At 37.5% G+C, this 23,234-nt stretch overlaps 1 protein-coding gene across 2 annotated transcripts in view; it reads left to right on the top strand.

Moving 5' to 3' along the window:
• The window catches only part of LOC145996395 (uncharacterized), a 243,414-nt gene that overhangs the window by 206,879 nt on the left and 13,301 nt on the right, over positions 1–23,234 (top strand). For both annotated transcript variants that reach the window (XM_083132846.1, XM_083132854.1), the window contains 4 exons: positions 4,244–4,373; positions 17,162–17,459; positions 19,050–19,281; positions 22,659–22,886. In XM_083132846.1, the coding sequence (XP_082988972.1) occupies positions 4,244–4,373; positions 17,162–17,459; positions 19,050–19,281; positions 22,659–22,886 (888 nt within the window). The remainder of the gene's footprint in view (positions 1–4,243; positions 4,374–17,161; positions 17,460–19,049; positions 19,282–22,658; positions 22,887–23,234) is intronic.

The raw sequence follows: 23,234 nt of genomic DNA on the forward strand, positions 1-23,234 counted from the left end.
GATGAAGCTCATAAATAACACCCATGCCCAGGCCGGGATTCAAACCCGGGACCTCTGTCATCGTAGGGCGCTATGCTCACCGCTCCGCATTTAATGCCACTACATACGAGAAGAAACCTTGGCTGGCTCTTCATATTGTCCATCAAAGATTGAAAACAAAGAAACTTTTCTTTGCTTGCTCTGAGATATGAAGGATTTAGGTTTTGGTATGTATAATAATAAGTAGTGCTTGAAGAACGTCATTAGACACATTACATATAAGTGCTTTGCCATGATTTTTTTAAAGATATTTTTTATATGTAGCCATGGGACTTCAAAATTAAAATGAACTAAACTGAAGTGGTACTCAATAACATGGTTTCTATATCCAGTAGATGATTTTTCCTGGTTGGGATGGCTCAAGATAAAGGAGGTGGGAATCCTTCTCACACCCTTTAAATCGCAACCTGCATTAAAATGAATAGATGTATCTTTGTCCGCAATTTTCACATTTCGAATTCCTGATTTTCCGTTCCATTAAATTCAAAATGAGCCCAGAACAAGGTTCAGAGCTTTATATGTTTCGGAATTATTATCTGGTCTTAAAATCTGTTTTTGAAATAATCATAAATTCTAAAGAAAAACAAAGAAATAAAATTATTTGTGCAAATTTTGCATTAAATAACAAGAAATTCGTGTGTGCTGTTCTAAAATGGAATATTTCACATGCCTTCACATTATAGGAAGTAATATACGTATATATACATATATATAATATCGGAGACTGAATTTTGTACCCCCCAAATGAAAAACGTTCCTGCGCCTCTGCCAGCCCATAAGGCTAAGACGACCCAGCAGTGGCTCCAGACGACTGTGCCGGACTTCATTTCCACTTCTGATTGGTCCTCTGGTAGCCCCGATCTTAACTCTCTGGACTACAAATTGTTCGCTGTTCTTCAGAAAATGGCGTACAAAAAAAGACACCCCAACTACAGCGCCTTGAATAACGTAGTGTGGAAAACGACCCAAGAAACTGGTTCCCCGAGACGATGACAAGTAGATGGCAGTGCGATCGACCCAGGTTCTAATTTTGTTATGAAAGTAATGCGGCTTAGTTAGTTTTTGGAATATATTGTGTATATTTGTTTCTCTATAAAGGCGGTAAATGAATTGATGGAAACAGTTATATTTGTGGAGTGATTTGCAGTCACGAAATGGCATTAATTTGGAAAGAAAAGTAAAATAAAATTAATAAATAAATAGCATGCGTAACACAAGAAGAAACATCGCAATGTGATTCCGGACGTCAGGTCTTGGACTGTGTATTAGAGTTTATTTTTCTATGTTATTAGAATATAAATAATTAGTATCCTGAGAGATATTTCATACCGAGGCGACAAACCACAAATGTCGCTTGAAAGCGAGCAGTCGGAAATCAATGCAGCCTTTCGAACCGTAGGGACAAAAGCTCTGACTGCATCGTTTCCTCAAGGAGATTTTACACCAAAGCGACACGCGACAAACTATACGAGGATTTCACACCAAAGCGACACGCGACAAACGATACGAGGATTTCACACCAAAGCGACACGGGCCATTCGGTCCAAAGCAACTTGCATACCGAAGTGACACATGTTGCTTGGAAAGGAGCCAATCAAGAGCAACATTTCACATCGTAGCGGCATGACGGGAAGCACAGGCCAGCGTTCGGTTGGTGAAATCCTCAAGCGATAAGTGGCGCGTGCCGCTTGTCGCTTTGGTGCGCAATCTCACTAAAGCAAGACACTCATTGCATCGCGTATGTGCGAACAACAAACCACGGCAACATGTTGCAAGCTATTGAGGAAATTGCCCAGTTTGAGCGACGCAGAAGCGACAAAGCGACACGTGTGGCTTATCGTGTCGCCTATCTGTTGTTCGCAAGCAACGCTTGCTAATAGACTGAAGGCACCATGTCGCTTGTCACTTAGTTGGGAACTCCCCCTGTAGCGCGTCGCTTCGGTCTCAGCACCCTTCCTTTAAGGAGCTTTCCGACCGAAGTAACAAGTAGTACGCGAATACGCCATATGAACGTGTCGTTTGCTGTTTCGACCCTCATGTGCAGTGAATGCTATTTTACAGTCTGGAAGTGTGTGTCACTAGTGAGACAGTGTGAACATCCCGTGTCCCATTGGTTTGAAAGTTTCCTTACACTCATGTCGATGGCACTAAGAAAGTTGTTAGTTTCCCCTTGTCGTTTCATGCAATCATCATTATCATCATCGCCACGATCAGTTTAAAGCGGAAGAAAAGAGACAGTAAATATCAAAAATACAAATGCTTCAGTGTGTATATCTTTAAAAGAAATGATGATGATGATGATGATAATAATAATGAACCTAATTCATACACAAAAATTTAGTTGCCAAGAGCATTCCACGCGTATTTTTTCTCCCGTATTATTAACGAAAGTATGACCATAACAGGACGTGTTCGACTGTCTAGAATGTTCGTTAATATCTTCGCGACCACTGTACCAAATATCATAGCAATTATCACATTCATAGAAATGCTTCATGTAAAAGAATCAGACGTTGCAGCAAAAACTCCATTTACTTCCATTATAAGCAGTCGAACACCAAGCACCGGGGTCAACACCAGCGCCTCTAGCGGATCATTTTCGAGTGGAACCACCCAGAGAGCGCGAAAGCATGCCGTTTTCCACACTACGTTATTCTAGGCGCTGTACCCCAACATCGCCAGTTTGAAGCGCTCTCTTGTGAAGACAGTGGCGGACGTCCCTGTAGATATCGTGCGTACTGCAATTGATGCGTGGCCACAAAGACTGAAGGACTGTGTGCGTGCTAAAGGTGGTCATTTTGAGTAGCTATAGGTGTTTTGTGTTCACATATTCGTATACCACATATTCTATGGATATTACACTATCCCTAACCATCTTGTGTCTATTTCCTGCAAACCTTGTGACAGTATTTATGATATGACTAGGTACACCTTCTCACGGTGGTATATTTTCTTCATTTTGAAAAGTAAATAAACCAGTCTGGTACGTGAAATACTTTTTCTTACAGCACATTAAAATTTTATCACTTGCTAATGCAATGAGAGAAAGTTACATGGATGTGTTTTATGCTGCCATCTGGTGAGAAAACATCCGTTCTGGCTCCGAACTTATGCAGAGTGAAATGTGATTCTTTGAACAACGTTACTTTTATATCAGAATTATCGTTCCATTAATGTGTAAAATTTGCTGATTTCACTTTCGGTTACGTACTTAATGTTCAACTCTCCACCATGTTTTTTTTTTAAAAAGGAAGGAAAACTAAGAGGATACCGTTTATAACTTAATGACGGTGAAATATATTCAGGAATGCATTGTGTCGGGATGTGAGGTTTATACTAATCCATTACTACTTCATGTGAAGTTTCACATGACTTCCCAATGTATTACACTTACTCTCATATTTTACAGCGCCGCTTTTCTACCTCTAACCTAACCGCAATATGGATAGTAGGAGCAGTGGCGGATTAAAGACCTGCCCTCTTGGGGCAATTTCTCAGTTGTCATCCGCTAGAACATTAATTCAATTATTTAATTCAAGGATTATTATTAGTTGAGTTTTTAGACATATCCATGTTGGCGATCGACTCCTACGCCAGTCTCTGAAGATGAGAGTGACGTTAGCTGTTGAAATCTCAGTCTCGGAAGATCAGAGTGACAGTAGCTGTCGAAATCTTCGGTCCCTGAAGATAAGAGTGACGCTAGCTGTCGATATCTTCAGTCTATTACGATAAAAGTGACGTTTTCTGTCGATATGTTAAGTCTCTGAAGATCAGAGTAACTGTAGCTGTCGAAATCTTCCGTCCCTGGAGATCAGAGTGGCCTTAGCTGTCTATATCTTCAGTCTCCGAAGATGAAAGTGATGTTAACAGTCGATATCTTCAATCCATGGAAATCAGAGTGACTTTAGCTACGGATATCTTCAGTCTCTGAAGTGGCATTAGCTGCGGATATCTTCAGTCTCTGAGGTTACGTTAGCTGTCGTTATCTTCAGTCCCTCGTGATCAGAGTGACGTTAGCTGTCGAAATTATAAGTTTCGTAGAGTTGAGAGTGGTGTTTGCTATCGAAAGTACTGTACCTATCTTCCACTAAACTTCCAAGGCATATTATTATCTCCTCACACACCTTAATATGTAATTAATGATATTGTTAAGAATATATCGAGCAAAGAAATGCAGGGAGTAATTACCTTCTCTTTCTTTCAGTTTTGGAAGCACAAGGTTCAAGGTGGGCTACCCCCGACCAGGAGGCCCAAGATGAAATTCACGACAGGGAAATTCTGCAGGCAGTCATCAAGTCCATGGAGGAATGGCATCAGCGCCGGATGTCGCGCAGGTGAGTGACGTCACTACCGGTTGATTTTCTTCAATAGATTATACAGGGACAAAATGCGAAAATCAGCTATATTTGTGTATTTATGGCAGTTTCCTACTCCAGGAAGGACGCAGCTGTGTCTGTGTTGATATTTCCATGGGTGGCCTTCAAGATGGCGTGGTGATAAGGTCGTCGCCTTGTAATCAAGGGTCCACGGTTCGATATCCGGTGGAAGCACATGGCACAGTGGTTCGGGTCCCACTTTATACTGTGGGTCCAGTCCCGATTAGCCTATCTGTGCATAAGGTGGACTTAAAACAACAGATCAAAGATACTTCTGTGCCACTTTTGGCTAATTTGCGAAGATGGGTATGTCCATGCCCAAGCCAGGATTCGAACCCGGGACCCCTGGCGTCGCAGCGCGATGTGCTAATCACTCCACCACGGGGGCAGGCGATACTTCTACGTGAAAGTCAGGAAACTTCAGACCGTGTCACAAAACTAAATAGTAGAAATGACAATAATACTAGTAAACTACGGCCAATGTATCATCGACTGGGACTACTTTGACACTCGGGGGCAGTCCCCCAAAACCGGCGGCCATTCTGTAAAAAAATCCGCGCACAGCAGTCGTAAACAAGTTGCTTCAGAGACAACTCAAACTATGTACTGTGTCAGAAACGGCGGTTTTGTCATTTACATAGACTTCTACTTGATCCAGCAGATGGGTGTTAGTCCTGCACAACTGTTTCCTTTATTTCTTTACGTCTCATACAGTTAACGTACTAAAGTGAACAGTCATTATTATTTTATTATTAACGTTTACACACCTAGCTTAAAAAAATCTTTGAGAAATGCTGGAAAATCTTAATCGTGAAGCCTGAAAGCTCGCAAAAAAAATCGTTTTTTTGAAATTTTGAAAACTCATGGGGTTCATTTAGTCATTGTATTAAGTGGTTAGAACATGAGTGCTGAAATTTACACTCACTTTTCCTGATTTATGTAATTTTTTTTCACTTTGTTTTTCCTGCTGGAACATTTTTTTTCTAATTTGAAATGAACGTGTCCAATTTCCGGGATGGTTGGGAATGATCTGTTTTACTTTCTCAAAAAGGGCCGTAGCCACTAGGTGGGCAATGCTGGGCTGTAGCTCGCCCTTCTATCCACCCAATGAGACTTCGTGGGAAATGTTCAGAAAGTAATAAAAATATATTGGAAAACAGAGGAAGGAAATAGAGAAAACAAAAGGACAGGAAGAAAGGAGTAGAGAAACAGAATGAGAGAAGGAAGACATAGAGAAAAAGGAAGAAAGAAAGAAAGAAATATACAGAAACTGAATTAAATAGAAACAGAGGAAGAGAGATGAGCAGAAAAAAGAAAGAAAGAAAGGATAAGATTCAAAGAAAGAGAAACAGGAAGAACGAGGAAAAGAAAGGAGGAAAATAAAAACAGGATAAGAAAATGAACAGAAAGAAGGAAATAAAAAGAAAGGGAGGATACATAGAAAAAAGAAAGAAACATAGAAAATGAAACGAAATTTAAAAAGTTACGCAGGATGAAAGCAAACAGAAAGGTAAAATAGGGAAAACAAGACAAAAGGTACAAAGAGAAAGAGAGAGAGAGATAATAAAAAGCAAAGAGTGTATTGAAGTAGGGGAAGATAGGGAACACAAGAAAGAAAATAATGAAAGTGATGCAGACAACGGAAGAGAAGAAAACAAAACAAAACAGAAAGAAGAGAACATCGAAATATATGACCATCGACCTGAAAATGCCAAATAGATTCACGTTCAGTATAAAGAAACATCAAGAGTCGGCACCAACTGAACTCAAAGAAAAAGGCAAGGAAGCATGACATTAGAAGAAATAAACATGCAAACAATGTATGCACCATCATATATGTTTATATGTCAGAGCGCATCTCAACAGTATGGACTTCATTCTTTTATTACAATCAAGTTCTGGTAATGATGTCGTGGTGCCTCCGTGTGTGCAAAAAGGCAACAGACATGAATGGAAACGAGGCTATATTATGATTAGGAAAGGAGGTTGCGTCATGTAATTAGCTACATGCGTTTCGGAACTCCTTTTATGCCGCATAAGAATCACTAGCAGTGTAGCCATATCTGCAGGCATCAAAATCACCAAAAGGAGGAAGAATTCGGACATCCCAGACATAGTCTCGGTGATATCTTTTGTAGTGTATAGTCTTAGATAAATATCAGTGGTTTCAAATTACTTTGTCACGTTCCCGGTTTAAACTCAGTGAAACCCTGGGGGGTAAAGGCGGTCAGGGGCGTGATGTTGATCACATCATCCCCACTCACGACCGGATCAAGAAAGTGTGGGGCGTTACCCCCACACCCCCTATACGCCTTCATAGCGTAGTGCTATGCACAGGGGAGCACTTTACCTTTTTTATATTCTTACTGTTAATTCATTTCGGAGAACAAAAGACGTATCAGCCTACTATGAGGCCTTTTCAGACGTGGGAATAACTTACGGGGTATTTTTATGTAAAATCTCTTCAATCTTGCACAGTCAGAATACCTGATCTTAATATCACACACTTGCACTCGAAAATAAACTTCTTGTTAGAAATAAAACTGTGAAATTATTATTCGAGTACACAGATTGAAACACTCATTTGGAAATTACCTTACTTTCGCCGTCAAAATCGATAAATCACATCACTTAGCAACCAAGACTCTCATATCTTAAGGTTAGTCAATAACCATTGCAACAGACTACAAATTTGCGTCAAACAAATTATGACGTCATAGAATAACACCAGTATTTCGTTTTACATTAACACATTAAACATTGAATTTTATAAATTATGTGGGCGCGTAATAATTTTAAAAAGTAGCCGTGTTACTTGATTCTAGATATAAGTAATACGTATAATGGCCGGTCTCCGTGGCGGAGTTAAGACAGGGGTCCCAGGGTCGAATCACGGCCTGAGCATGGGTGTTCTTTGTGAGTGTCCCTTCACTTCATCAATTTCATCATATCCTCACTCTTCGTGGTCTTCGGGATTATCCAAAAGTGGCATAAAAGCGAAGTAAAATAAACTAAATCAATCTATATAGGCCTATATTGCGACTCGAAATTATACCTAGATGATGATACTTCCTTCCAGACGAAGACAAGAAACGAGACATTAATTTGCAATCGAAACGAGAACGATGCGAGACCGAGGACAAGACAAGCTTTCTCGTTCATGAAATTAGATGGGACTGTTGTTCTTTCCCTCGAGCACACTCCCCAAACGACTTTCATCCAAGTTCTACTATTTAGCTATGACGGCATATCAATTTTTTTTCACAACCACTGCAGGCAAATGTAGACACAATTAAACATAAAGTGGGGCAATGACTCCTCCCTTCCTTTCCTCGACCAATCATTCATTATTTCAACCTTTCGCCATTTTTATTCTGTTGCTGCAGCATTTAATGATTGCAAATGACTATGCTTCCCTTCCTCTAACCTTAAGACAATTTTCGTAGAATTTCCTTCCTATTCCATTAGACAGTATTTTGGATAGTGGTTCACTAGATGGCTCTACAATCGCATAGCAAAAACTTCTTCATTGCGACAAGCGAAATGGACTCATAATAATCTGTTGTTAAGTCTTCTTTTGCATTGTCTCTCGATACACTAATGGCTGATTATAACACCATTAAGCCTTGTTTCCATGATATAAAAAACCTCATAATGCTGACCAAGGCAGTAATTTAATTTTATTATAAAACATAAACCTAACGTAACGTTTCAACCTTATAGCAAGGTCTTCAGACTCTGCACAAAGTACAAATGTAACAAGATACAAAAACAGGACGATTTATATACACAAACATTACTCCCCATTGCTATAAGGTTGAAACGTTACGTTTAGTTTATGTTTTATAATAAAATTAAATTACTGCCTTGGTCAGCATATTGAGTTTTTTATACTAATGGCTGGTGAAATTTCTACATGAAAATTAATGTCATGTATTTGAGTTGTGAAATATTGACACGCACCAATTAATTTTAAACTTAAATTAGATAAAAGGAGGGGAATTGAATCTCGTACATATCTATTTATATTCTCACGAAGATTTCTATTTTATAGTGCCATTCTTACGTAACCTCGTAAATATACCTTCAATAGGATACTTTTAAGTGGCTGAATTTACAAGATTCACCCATAAAAAAAATAACTTTTTTTATAGGAAAGAAAACAAGTAATTACCTTCAAATGACTTTATCGCCTTCAAAATAATCACCAGAAGAGGCAATACACTTTGACCAGCGTTTGTACAGGTCTTGGAAACACTGTTGATAGTCATTGACAGTAAGTGTTCGCAAAACAGGCGTAACATTTAATTTAATGTCCGCGACGTCGTCAAATCTTCGCCCTTTCACAGCCATCTTAAGCTTGGAAAAATTTAGCAGGCGATAAGTCCGCAGAATATGGAGGGTGATTGATCACTGTCACTGAATGCTTAGCAAGGTATTGTTGTACAGACAATGCGGTATGAGGCCGAATATTATCGTGTAACAGAAACAATTGGCCAGAATCAAAGAGGTCCTTCCTAACCCGCTTCATCCTGTTTCTGAGACAACCAAGCACTTCCTTGTAATACCACTGATTGATTGTTTGGTTTTCAGGGACAAATTCATGGTGGATCAGTCCTTGGGAACCAAAAAATGTGATCAGCAGCATCTTTGTCTTCGATTTCGACATCCGTGCTCTTTTCTTTACGGGCGAGAACTGTTTTTCCACTGCGCACTCTGTCTTTTTGTTTCGGGGTCATATTGTAAACACCAGGTTTCGTCTCACCACACACTGTCCGTATCATCTGTAACGTTGTGGTAAATGATTCAGACAATTTGTAACAAAACTTTATGCTGTAACGTTGTTCCATCTTGGTGCGCGTATTTTGTACGCCGCCTGCGCACGACCTGCATCTGACGCACGCTTGCTCCGATACAGAATGCTTGTAACAGGTTGAAACATGCACTGACGGGAAGTTTAGACAGAGAGGTTTAGATATAGCTCTTTGCAGTGTTGCCAGAATACGGTACCTTTTTATTTGGTTTGGTTCTTTTTTTTTTTGACAGTTCGGTTACTTTATGGGGGGAACCTTGTATATCTCGATACATTTTAAAATTGAGCTATTATTTCTACAGAAGATGAAAAGACTTGTAGAATCAACGCTCGCTGACATTTTTACTTTTTGCTCTTGTCTCTCTCTTTCATATTATATAGTGTGTTCTCCTCGCCTTTTTTTCTTTCTCTCTCTCCCTCAATCCCTCCGTTCTGTCACGTGCCAGTTTCGATGAGACAATGAAAGTTGCAAGGAGGAATGGTTTCTCGGAATCGACGAGAGATGGCAGCACGCTATATAAAGAGGAGCAAAGGAAATTATAAAAAACTTAGAGCGGAGAAGAGGGATTATATATATTATAGTAAATTGAAGAAATATATAAAAGAAGAGTTTAAATACTATAAAAGAAATAAATAGAATGTTGTATATAGTAAATTAAAATAATTAAGAATATGGACGCATATGAAACGTTTAGGAAAGTTGTTAAATAAGCGAACAAATTCAGCAATCTATCTCTTTTTGATTCTCTGGCGAGGAGAACTTTGCCATGTTTTGGTTGCTTCTCCCCGGTGGCGCTGTTGTCAAATTAGACGCCCCGAAGCACTTTACGGTTGCGCTCTTTATTAGTCGCACTGGACCATCGGCAGCGCTTGTTATTAGCGATCCTGGTTATTTCCCTTGGTTGTTATTTTAGGAGGAGGCGCTATTGTCAGATTAGACGCTCCTAAAATCCTCTATAGCTTTGGTTCAATTCTCTACAAGGAATGCAGCTTAATGATTTGTCTATATTATTGAGAAGAGATATGGTAAAGAGAAATATTTGCGATAAATGAGAGAAATAAAACTTTTTCCAGTGGCAAAGAAGAATAGAAGAAATAAGAATTTGCTGTGGAAAGAATAAATAGAAGAATTTATCGAGAATATAAGAATATCTCGTCGGAATATAGAAGATAATAAGAATTGCTGCTGAAAGAAGAAATAAGAATTGATATGAATAGAGGAAATAAGAAACAGCGATGAATAAAAGGGGATGACTATTTTTTGTAAATAGAAGAAAGAGATTGTCATAAAAGGTAGAAGAAAGAAAAAGAAGATTATCCTTTTACCAAAGAAAAGAAGTGGAAATTGAAGAAGGAAGAAGCCATTCACATATTTTTATCATAGAAGAAATTGACGAAAGAAGAAGAAGCCTTTATTTCCTATAGAAGAAATTGATAAAAGAAGAAGAAGCCTTTTCGATAATCAAAGAAGAAGAAGCCTTTTGATGATAAAAGAAGAAGATGCCTTTTCGATAATCAAAGAAGAAGCCTTTTCGATAATCAAAGAAGAAGCAGCCCTTTAAGAGAAGAAGAAGCCTTTTCACAATAAAAGAAGAAGAAGCTTTTTCGATAATCAAAGAAGAAGAAGCCTTTTAAAAGAAGAAGGAGCCTTTTGATGATAAAAGAAGAAGATGCCTTTTCGATAATCAAAGAAGAATCTTTTTGATGATAAAAGAAGAAGAAGCCTTTTCGATAATCAAGGAAGAAGAAGCTTTTTTCCTATAGGAGAAATAGATACAAGAAAATAATACCTTTTCGATTATATATATATATATGTATATATATATATATGTATATATATATATATATTCTCTGTATTTTGTATTGATTATCAGAATATAGATCTGCATTTTACTATATCCTCTTGGCTATAAAACGCTTTCTTATTTGGAATTCTTAAATAAAGAACCTATCCCCCTGAGATTAAGATATCTGTAGCCGTGGAAAATAACATTTAAGTACGTACCCACAAGAGGCGTAGCAGTTCTCTGAGAAAGAGAGAGAGAGAGACATCTCTTACTATATTCCTTCCTGTCTCTCTCTCTCTCTCTCACACACACACACAGAGGGAGAGAGAGAGACAGAGAGAAAAGGAAAAGAGGAAAGATAAATAGAGAGGGAAAGGAAGAGTTTTCTCTTCTCTCTGTCGCTTCTCTCTCTTCAAGAAAGAGAGAATGAGAAAGAAAGGAAAGGATGATGAGTGAAAGAAAGATTAGAAATAGAGAGATGAGAAAGAAGAGAGGAGAGAGAGAGAGAACTCTCTTTCGTAGCTCCCCAATTTTTTCACGATGGTGGGTGGTCCCATACACAGGCCAAAATCTCAGGAAAAGTTGTTACGCTTCCACCAGGACGAACCTGTGTGAGTGCGTCCCGTAGGCGGAGCCCAAAGCTTGTATCTTAGACCGGCTGCAGGACTATATATACAGGGTGGTCCATAAATACGGAAACACCCATCTGAAGCAGACTGGCAGTGAAACAGGAAAAAAAGAACAGACACAAACATGATACAGGGAAGGGGTGGGGCACCGGATAAGGTATGCGACCAAAATGGCGGCCATCTTGGATTGAGCTTCAGTATTTTAAATTGTTAGGTGGGCATGCGATGTATGAAAATGGGTTAGAATTTCAAGAAAAACACATTGGTATGATTCATTTTTTGTAACTTTAATTTAGGATTTTTTTTTCTTTTTTACAAGATGGTACATTCATCTTGCTGTTCACCAACTGCTAGTGTTAGATCCAAGTGGTGCGCCAACTCCCGCTGAACCTTGATCAACAAGTCAGGCTGAATGCTGACACAAGCACAAGCATCAATGCGCTGTTTCAGATGGTGAAGGTCCTGTATCTTAACGGCATAAACAATTACCTTTAAATGCCCTCACAAATAAAAATCTAAAGACGTTAGCGCCATTCCACAGGACACACACGACCAATCCACCTCTGAGTCTGAGGAAACTGCGTAAGCAGATAATCCCTGACAGTGTTTCGTAAACAAGATAAGGAGACATTAAACAATCCCCCAGAGACAGTGTAAAAGGCCCGTGCTTCTCAAAACACTAAAAACATTAGTTAAATGACTGTCGTCATCTCCCAACGTGGATGAAAAGGAGTCGGGAGAATGAAACATTCGTCTAAGGACATTAAAATCGACACATTCAATAAGGATGTGCCGAACTCTTAAAACGTCAATGCCTATTGTTTTCGAGTTCATTTTAGTAGGTTTAAATTTTGCATATAAATTATTATACCCAGGCATTAGCTGAGCTGCACTTTCGAGCACTGATTCCGACACGACATTAGAGACTTTCTCTTCAAAACTGAGGCAAGACACTTTCTGTTTTTTTTTGTTTGTTTTTTCGAAAAAAAAGTTTATTTTTGTTTTAAACATGTTTTTAATGTTTTGAACAAGAACAGAAAAAAACATTTTAAACAAATAAAACGTTTAAAACCTAATGCCAAGATGAGTTATTTTCTAAGAATAATGATTAATAAGGAATCTGTTAATAATCTAAGGAAGGAGTATGTTCCTAGTTATAAAGTAAACGCTTGACTAACTTCTTAAAATACTTATTTTTGTTCATCTTAAAAGTTAAATCTCGCATGTAGGCTGTTCAAGAAGCTTCAACTAATACACAGTTACCATGCTCCTCTCTATCCACGTGGTAGCTACTCTGTTTTTCGGAATACGACATTTTTTCGTGAATGCAACAAAATATTGACATTAACAACTGTGTGCAGTGTATTAAGTGAGGAACAAGACTTTCATCCATACACTATTCAATTTTCTTTAAACTTCAAAAAGAAAACAAAAAAAAAACATACCCAGGCATTTTAAAGAGGCCCACGAGTACTCATCACGATATGTTTCTTTGTTAACTGATTATACATTTTCAACCACGCAACAGATTTTTGTGCAGAATAAACAAAATCACTCGGAATGAATGAAAATACAAAGTTACAAAACACGCAAATAACCACAAACTATCAAACATAAAGTATCCAAATGTGTTTTAAACAAGTCTGAAAAAACATGTTTAAAACATTTGTAAAAAAAACAAAGCCATGTGTTTTAAACGTTTAAAACTAGTTGTTTTAAACATGCCAACCCTGCTCACAATTCCATACTAGACAGAGCCTTTCAGTTTAGTAAATATACTTCCTTGCTAGACTGAAGGTTCTAAATGGCAAAAAGTCGCCTTTCTTTCGATAGAGAGAGTCCCTTTCCATTGAATTAATTATTATAATGAAACCGATTACATGCAGGTTCTCTGGAAGTTCAAGTTCAAACAGTGTGTGGAGGTGTATTGCCGTTTTGTGGTGGAGAAAATACCCTACCTACTCTTCCCCAGAAAAAAAAATCTTATAGGCAGCCTTAGAGCATTATACTGTTTTTCCACCCGAAAACATCGCATTACATATTGGTTTTATTTCCCAAGCAAGCTTAATTTTCTATTACTAGATGGCGCTGGTTAGGTTAGTCATTTGCAGTTTGCACTATACTCCTTGCACAATTACAAACAAAATTGCTGTCAAAATTCTTTACGAAAATATTAACTAATAAAGATATCGTATGATCTACATGTCTTTTTAAAATTCTTTCCAAAGGTTTGACGAATATGCAATTATAACATTGATATTAATTATATTTTTTATTTTCTAATTTATGAAAATGTGATCTAGGTTGCTGCTGCAGTTTTCATTTTTCATATTTTATAGTGGAAATATGCCAACAAGCTTAGTCACGATCGATGCTCTTTATGATTGTCGTAATTTATTTATTAATACAGTTGATTCTAATTCTAACTTGGATAATTCGATTTACTAGGTAATTCGAATAGAAGTTTATTCCTCTTGAAACCATCTTTAATGACGCTATGTTTTTGTTAATTCGAATTTTCGAAAATTCTACCTTTTTTCATGTCCTCTTGGGAGTTCGAATAAAAAAAAGAGTCTCCACTGTATTTTATTTCAAGGGTAGTTATTAATTAATGTATAGCTAAAAATATGTTAAATATTAGAAAGTTATTTACGGGTAAAATCGTTCACATCGGATCACCAACTTAAAAAGAAAAACAATATCGGGCTGTGGTCACAGTAACGTTGAGAACCATTGTTCTACTTCTGATATAAACTGTTCGCTGAAAACTAAAGGTCACAAGAGAGAAAAAAATCTGCATTTACGGTTAAATAGAAATACTAAGTCCTCTCATCACTGCTCTACTTTCTTTTTATCCTCTTGAATCTGCCGAATCCTCGTGACGAACAAAAGACAAAAGGGAAAGAGCCTTTCTTTTGTTTCTCGTCGTCTAATTCGTGACCGGACACCGTCACGATCCAAACTCGTGCAAGGGCAGATCTTCAAAAGCCCTGCCCTGGCTAAGAGCGATGTGCAGGTGATACAGGACAAATTGAACAAAGGAGTAAAGTATACACGTCCAGGGCGGGGCCGTCTCTTTATCTTGCCTAATGGGCCACGCTGCGGAAAAAAGATGTTGGGCGGTTTCTTTGACCCAGGGGCTAAGAGGCTGGGTGTTGAGAACTTTTTAGGTGGCTCGACTTCATTGCCACGGACGGGAAAGATATGCAGAACAGGTAGAAATAAATAGAAAGAAGTGTTGGATCCAGGGGTGGCCTCAGCGGGGGATTATGGTGCAGGTTGCGCCATCCAGATTTTTGGGGGGATTTTTTCCCTTCAAATAATATAAAATTCAACATTTATATATTTTTCCAAAATATATGTAAAGATTTTACACCTTAAATGCACCATATTTAATCCATTAGATGAAGAAAAGGAAGTGTTTAAGGGTATTATCGAAGATAGGGGGCGAGGGAGATATCCAACAGTTTACATATTAGGCCTTAATTGACCTGTGGGTTCTGGGAGGGGGGATTCTGAATTAAATGTGGGGGGACAGTATCCAACTCTAGGTCTTAGATTATGGCGGGTATTTTAGTTACGGGTGGATTGAACATAAAATTGAGGGGATATCCAAATCTTGTGTATTGTTATTGTCTTAGACTGTTGCGGAAATTCTGGTGTGGAGACTGAGAATTTGTTTATTTGGAGGAGGCAATATCCGCTCTTCAATATCAACAGTAAGTCTAAAATTAATTGAGTATTAATAGAAAGCTATTGATGAAGTCTTAAATCTTAGATTGTCAAGGGATTTCTGTAGAGGAGAGAGAGTTCGAACATTAAAATTTGGAGACTATATTTAGCGATATGGTATCCATACGTTTTCGACCCCGAATGTGCCAAAGGAGAAACTCGAAAATACTAAGAAAGTATTGACATCCTTTTAAATTAATATTCTTGAGAGCTCGCAAAGAAATGGATGTAAAAATTTTCTTGCTCGCTTTGCTCGCAATGTTCTCAGGCTAGGATCAGTGTTTGGCGCTTTAATGAGGTGAATGTGAAGCTTTTATACTACAGCTGCATTACAAGACAAGCGATATTCTGGATTATGTTCAACGATTTTAGGAGTAGTCTTGAGTGATGAGCCCCATGTTTAGGGAGGAGGGGCAGATCAAGTATAATATTCAGTAAAGCTAAGAAAAAAGTTACTTTCGGTAGACACGCTGTCGTAATTAAATACTTTGTGCGGATTACGATATGGTTTGAGGGCGCGAATGATATGATTGGTGGGGGGGGGGAGGGGTGCATGATATGATTTTGGTGGACTCGTGGCATGATTTTGGGGGAGATGCGCCATTAGCCTTGGGGGGATCTTTGCTCGTATATTATAGAGAAATAATGGGAGAGATTCAACTTTCAGCAGCCCAAGGATAGTAAACTTTTAATACTTACAATAATATCAATACTAATAACTTTTGCTTGATGTTAATTATTAAATTTGTAAAGACGTCACTATTATTATTATTATTATTATTATTATTATTGCTATAATTAAACAGTTTACGATTAATCAATAAAATATTTCCCTTTAAACAATCTCATTGTGCAATATGAATGACATTATTATTATTCATTATGTTTATTGTAGGAGTACAGTCATGTTTCTATTTTCAACTTTTGAAAAATCTATCAAAGTTTTTCTGAATACTCAATTTTTGAGACTGCATGCAATTCATTAGTGCCAATTACAATATATGTTTTATCCATAACAAATTCTGAAACATGCTTAAGTTACGAAGAAAATAATATTATTGTTAATGAAGAATATGTCACCATCCATAAATAAAACATTTTTTTCAAAATTCTTCCAAGCAATATAATGAAATTATTAATTGTTGATTTGATTGTGTAATTAATATGAAATGTTTACTAAGCAATGAGAAGGGGTTAGGAGGACCCATTAAACCTTCCCCTTATTAACAGCCATGGCTGGATCCATAGTGACAGATAAATAAATTATTGTAAGAGGCTGATATTAGTTGGGTACCGCACAGAGTTGACAACTATGTATTTTATCCCACATTTGCATTGTACAAGAATGTATAGCACTATAAACAAGGTTGCGGACTAATGTAACTCAAGTAACATGTTACATTTTCAGTACTTACGTAAGAAACATATTTTGAACAGCTAAATTTTCCTTTACTTTTGAGATAAAGTGAAATGTAAAATGGCAATCATGAGATGAAAGTAGCAAATTGTTCCATGAATGATAAGAATATATCATATATTGTGTATCTTTCATAGTATAAAATTGTTTGTAACTGTTTACGAAAAGTGCAAGGTCTTCCAACAACTCCAGAGTAATTATATATCACTACTACAGTAAAATGCTATTTGGGTAATTCTACACTAGTGGCCTAGATTACATTGTCTATGCATAGAATGGTTGTGGCTTATGTGTACATCTACGGAAATGTAGATCACTGCTAGGTACTTCTTTTCACTGAATAAACAATGTGATATTTCCCTCTGCAGGCACAAGAGAGCAGAAAGCATGGTTTGCTATGCAGATGTTGGGTGCTTCATGTCAGCAGGTCCCTTCGGATACCTGGATATGCTCCCATCACCTCCAGACGAAGTGGGCACCATGTTCTTCTTCCACTCCAGGATCAACAAGGACATTCCGAGGCAGGTGCCATTCACCAACATGACATCAGTCCTCCTGGAGGAAGGTTTCAACTCCAGCCTTCCCACGAAAGTCATCATCCATGGCTTTGGGAGCAGCTGCTCTCATGTCTGGGTTTATGAGATGAGATCTGCTCTAATGACTGTCGTAAGTACACAGTTATCTTATGGTTCTCAATTCAGTGATACTTCTTCCCTCTCAATCATGTCTGTGGATCAGAATGTATAATTTTTTTTATCCAAATCGTTGAAAGTTTTAGACTCTCATTTGCACCCCAGTCATTCTAATATATTGAAATTATTCTTTTCCATAATTATAAATATAAACCCGACATGGTAATAACATCAAATTAGCTTTCAGTATCCTAGTAAATATTATATTTCTGTTATTACTGCTAATTTAACAAGGCTGTCATAAACTCTTCAATCATAAAATGGCTGAACTATATGTGAACAAATCTGTCCAGAGAAGTTGTATAGCTTTAACTTGTAATTAAATTACTATAATTCCAATATTATTTGATTTTTTAGTATTGCCGACCTCCGTGGCAGTGTGGTTAGCACAGCATGCTATGACACCAGGGGTCCTGGGTTTGAATCATGGCCTGTGAGTGCCCCTTCATCAATTTCATCACTCATCCTCATCTTCATGATTAACCAAAAGTGGCAGAAAAGCAAAGTTTAATAAACCAAATCAATCAATCTTATTTTACATCACTCACCTGCCTCTGTAGCCAATCACAATGATGATAAATAATGATTGAAGTAGGGATTATTGCAAACAAATACTAATATCCAGACTTGAAGCTCAAACCTACAATGTTAGGATATTGGTCACTGAGTTGGTTAATGTACAATGAAAATTAATTATGCATTGTAATTTTAATGCTCTTATTACCCATAATATGATCAGTGCTTGATGTGGAAATTAAAAAAAAATCTTCGAGCATACCCCAGTTAGGATAGTTTGCGGTAGACACCTACTGCATTGTCTCAATTTTGATCCATAAAAGCATCCTCCCTATCCCCAAACTCCATCAAGCATGAGCTTTCAGCTAGGTAGTTCTATTTCAAGCACTAGGCCTCTCCTATGATGCAGTGGTAGTGTCGTCACCTTGTAATCTATGGGTGGAAACCGGTGGAGGCACATAGTAATTCAGATCTCACTTTAAACTGTAGGTCCAGTCCAATTAGCCTTATTGTGCATAAAGTGGACTTAGAACACCAACTCAATCAATTAACCATTTCAAGCACTGAAAATGGCAATCAAAATTATTTCTATATTTATAAAATTATAGCAAATTTTACAAGGGTGGGATTTTCTAGTTTATAGATCAATGTGAATAAAGATTTCGTAATTGTAATGCTTATATTTTTTTCTTTTACAGTTCATTTATTATCATTACACAATGACAATTTTGTAGCATTGCAAGTTCACTAGTGTGCTTATCTTATTGATTTTATTCACCTTGTTTTATATACTTCCTTTATCATATGTACATTTGTTAAAGTTCATTTTATTTTGTTTGTATGATCCTGATATACAAGGCAAAGAATTGAGACACTGTCTGTGATGTGAATTGTTCAGTAACTGGTGATGCAAACAAGTGTGAATTGGAAATGGGATTTCAATTTCTGTATTGTGAATATGAAGATCGTATACAAATTATAAGGTAACGACGTACATACTCATTACAGACAGCCAGTAACCAACACATCTTGCTTTTGTATCTTGCAGGAAGACTGTAATGTAATATGTGTTCATTGGGAAACAGGAGCTGCCATACCTAACTACGTCCGAGCAGCAGCAAACACACGATTGGTGGGGAAACAGGTGGCAATGCTTGTCTCGATGTTGCACGAGAAGTATGGACTTCCTATTCACAGAGTTCACCTCATTGGATTCAGTCTTGGAGCACATGCAGCTGGATTTGCAGGGGCTGAACTTAAAAATCTCAGTCGAATAACTGGTAAGTGTTTCAGGTCATGTTTAGTTATGCATAATAATAACTGGGAAATAACATTGTCACAGCTTATGGGAAAACATTCACCACCTTGTATGTTGTATTTAAAATAAATTTAATTTGAGCTAAAGCTTCTTTACAGCTCCTTGTGCCTTTCTCACAATACTACAATTATGGATGACTGCAGGATTTTTTTCAGGGAGGGGAAAGTAAGGTAATTTTTTTGCAGGCCCCCATAATAATGTTGCCCTAAAAAAAATACGTTCCTTCAGACTGAAGTTTTCATGTTCCTGCAACACTTTTATAATAATTAACATAAATTCTAGAACTGAGCCGATACCACATTCAACCAATACCGATTCCGATACTCTCACCGATACTGATACTTGAAATTTTCAATAATTAAAATTTGTTCAAAATATTTATCAATATTGGTGTGTAAATATTCTTCTCCAATTACATTAATCAATTTACAAATAAATTTGCTTTAGAATATTCAAGAATTTCATCAGATTATGAAAATAGATAGTATGTACTCGCAAAATAAAGTTTCTTATGCAAAATTCATGCAAAATAAAAATAAAGTTTGAATTTTGAATGATTTCCAGGATAATTAGACTCCATGGAAGTGTCACACAGCATTTTCGAGGACCCTGTGAAAGACCAATATGTCGGGAAAGTGTCGGCCGATATCGGTAGATGAATTCCAACCGATATATTGGCATCGATCGATATCGGCTCAGCCATGTAAATTACTTTAACTGAAATGAAACTATATATGTTACTAATAATGTTAGGTTGACATTTATTTTGCAGGAGGGGACACATTGCCCAACCCCCCCCCCCCCTTGTCTGGACATCCACAACTACAATACTTACAGTCTGGGAGTATAAAACTTGGGGAAAATTCTTTAAATGGCAAATAAATGAAAATAAATACATGTGATTTTAGTTTATCTTAAATCTCAGATTTGTAAGTTGCTGGTGTTAGAAATTATGTTGTAAACATTCATCACACCTAATCATTATTCATCAATGTGTTGACTATTCTATTTCTTGCGGTGTAAGGGGTGACCTTTTGAAAAGACATGCAAATGTCAACTTTACTTCCACGTAGTTCACCCCGGTACTTGCAGTCTTGCAGGCTAGCAAGGCTCTGGCACCTGAACCTACAGCCAGTATAATCCTCTGTAAGGACGCATGTTGTCATACGATTTGTCCATATCTGTGCTGAATGCCCTTTTACAACCTCAGCTTTTAAGTAGGTAAGGTGATTTTACTGCTCATTGAGAGATAATGATTTTTGCTATGATAATGGGTTGGACCATGTATAATGTGATGGGTGCGAATAGCCTAAGTGCTGAAGCACCCATAATTTTCATTTCAATCAATCAATATTTCTTATATATTACAATTAATTCAGAATATTACTTTTTCCAGTCCTAAGTATCATAAATGAAGGGTCAGGGGAAAAAGAACAGATAAGTCAACTCGCCAACTCTAGAAAAATGGGATTTTAATTGAAAATCATTTCTCGATTTGCAAATGAAAAGGTACAAGCCACATATCCTTTGATGCATGTGTCAAATGCAGGGGTGTGCCATGAATTTTTGTGATAGACAAGCGATGGGTCAGTTACAATATTTTCAAATGTAATATAGGGGGTGTAATGGTAAATTTGGAGCCACAATTACCAAAAATTTTGCATTGGTGATAACTTTTAGGAGGGTATTGAGGAAATTGGGGGGGTAGGAGTTGTTGGGTGTGTGTGTGAATAAATCACTGGTATACACACAGGAGGGGCTGGAATTGTAAAGTGGGTTTTTGCTCCCCCCCCCCCTTCATGCAAACCCAGCCCTTTGTCATATTTTCCCTGCCATTAGCTCTTTTTTTTATGAATACTGTGCCAAGAGAGGGGTTATGAACCCCACCAATCCCCCCTTTTGTACATCACTGCATGAGTGTGATTTTGGAAATTTTCATGGCTTTGCATTGCATTATGGAAATTACTGAAGTCTTTGTGGCCTGCATCGTTCCATGTTCGAACAAAATTATTTATTAATAACATTGCTACTTCATAACCACACAATACGTAACATTGCTGCCTTTTACTTGGTCGAGTGGTTTGGATCCCACTTTAAACTGTAGGTCGAGTTCCAATTAGCCTTTCTGTGCATAAAGTGTACTCAAACAAATTCAGACATATTGTTTTTTACTGAGACACTTTTTAACTGCTTAATAAAAACTTTCCCGTTTTTCTTACTTGTTTTGGTTATGCATAGTTCAAGACACGGTCTTTCATAATTCACCACCTCCAACTTTTTGATAGAAGTTCTTTAACTGAATGAAAGAAGATCCCTAATCGAGTCCTTACCTACATCACTCCAAATCAATGGTTTGTCTCATTTGTCAGCCCTGGTGATTATTTTCAAGACCATACTTGAACACAAAACAGCAAAAACAAGACACAAAAGAACAGAATAACACAGGACGATGGCTACAGTAAAGAAAACACGTATCCGCAGCTCCCACGCTTCCAAATGCGCCTCTTCCTCACCCTGGTTTGCAGTGTTACATACCCTCTATATTTTGGAGTTACTAATCACATGACAAATATGTCCAAGTATTGGCTGGTGATTTTGTTTCTTATAAATACCATACAACCGGTACTCATTGACTAACTTCATAAGATATTTTTTATTAATATTACTATTAAGTTATACACATGAATAATCGAACCGAGTTAGGTGGTTCTACGGATGTATAGAAAATTTTGGAAGTTACAAATCGGGGGTGGGAGTCGCTTGCAGTCGACCTTTTTGTTCATGAAGGAGAAATACAGTGACCATGCAAGAACTACATAAGTCACTCCAAAAGCGTGGAGAAAGGCAAGCAGCCCTCTTCCTTCTAACGTGGATCAACTGTACCACGTTGTCGAGCCTCGTGAAGGCTGCAATCAATATGACGGAAATAGTTGAATTGAAAAGTCTGCAGATGTAAATATGTTAAAGTAGATAAATTCCATTCTGAGGTGTTTAAAGGCATTGGAAAACATGAACTTAAGATATCAATGTTGTTTTTGGAAAAACAACGCAAGTGGCGCTTGCCCCGCCTTCCTTTACCGCATGCTTCTGGTCAAATGTATGAATAAAAAGAAGCATATTGTGAAGTCCAGTACAGCATCCATATGGCAAGAAATGATACCACTATCTCACTTACAACAGAAAATTGACTTTCCCGTTTCATTTCCCTGAATAATAAAATGTGTTATCATGAATATTGTTAATGGTCATAAATAAAGAAAACCTTTTTAAGTCTTAATTTTTTTATATTTAAGGAAAGTGGTGATGATGATTGTTTTCTGATTAATTGTCCACTTGCAGGACTGGACCCAGCAGGCCCTCTGTTTGAAAACCAAGATCCGCGTGCTCGTCTTGATTCAACTGATGCTATGTTTGTTGACGTGATCCACTCCAATGGGGAGAACCTTATTCTTGGAGGCTTGGGTGCCTGGCAGCCAATGGGCCATGTTGACTTCTACCCAAATGGTGGCCGAATGCAAAAAGGATGCAGTAACCTATTTGTTGGTGCTGTCAGTGACATCTTGTGGTGTAAGTTGCAAATTTCAATTATATTTGCAAGCGTTATTGGCTGGTTGTTAGTATGTCACAGAAATAATGATAAACAGTACAATATGTCAGCCAGTGGCATACTCAGAATTGTGATTAGTGATTATTTCTTCCTCTTTGGACTGTAATTTATCTTCTGTGTTTTATCCCCAGTCATTAGGCTATAATACTCGTATACCTACTGAGATGAAAATATTAAAATTGGAAACAAACTGGTAGTATTTTTGCAGCTTATATTCTTTTTATTAGACTCGTCTTAGTTTTGCCGGTTTTATTATAATTTGTATCTCATAGACTGCTCATGGTATTCTTCTAAGATTCCAAGATCAG

The sequence above is a fragment of the Lepisma saccharinum genome, chromosome 1 (assembly GCF_977018435.1).
Source record: "Lepisma saccharinum chromosome 1, izLepSacc3.1, whole genome shotgun sequence".
In the NCBI taxonomy this organism is placed as follows: Eukaryota; Metazoa; Arthropoda; class Insecta; order Zygentoma; family Lepismatidae; genus Lepisma; species Lepisma saccharinum.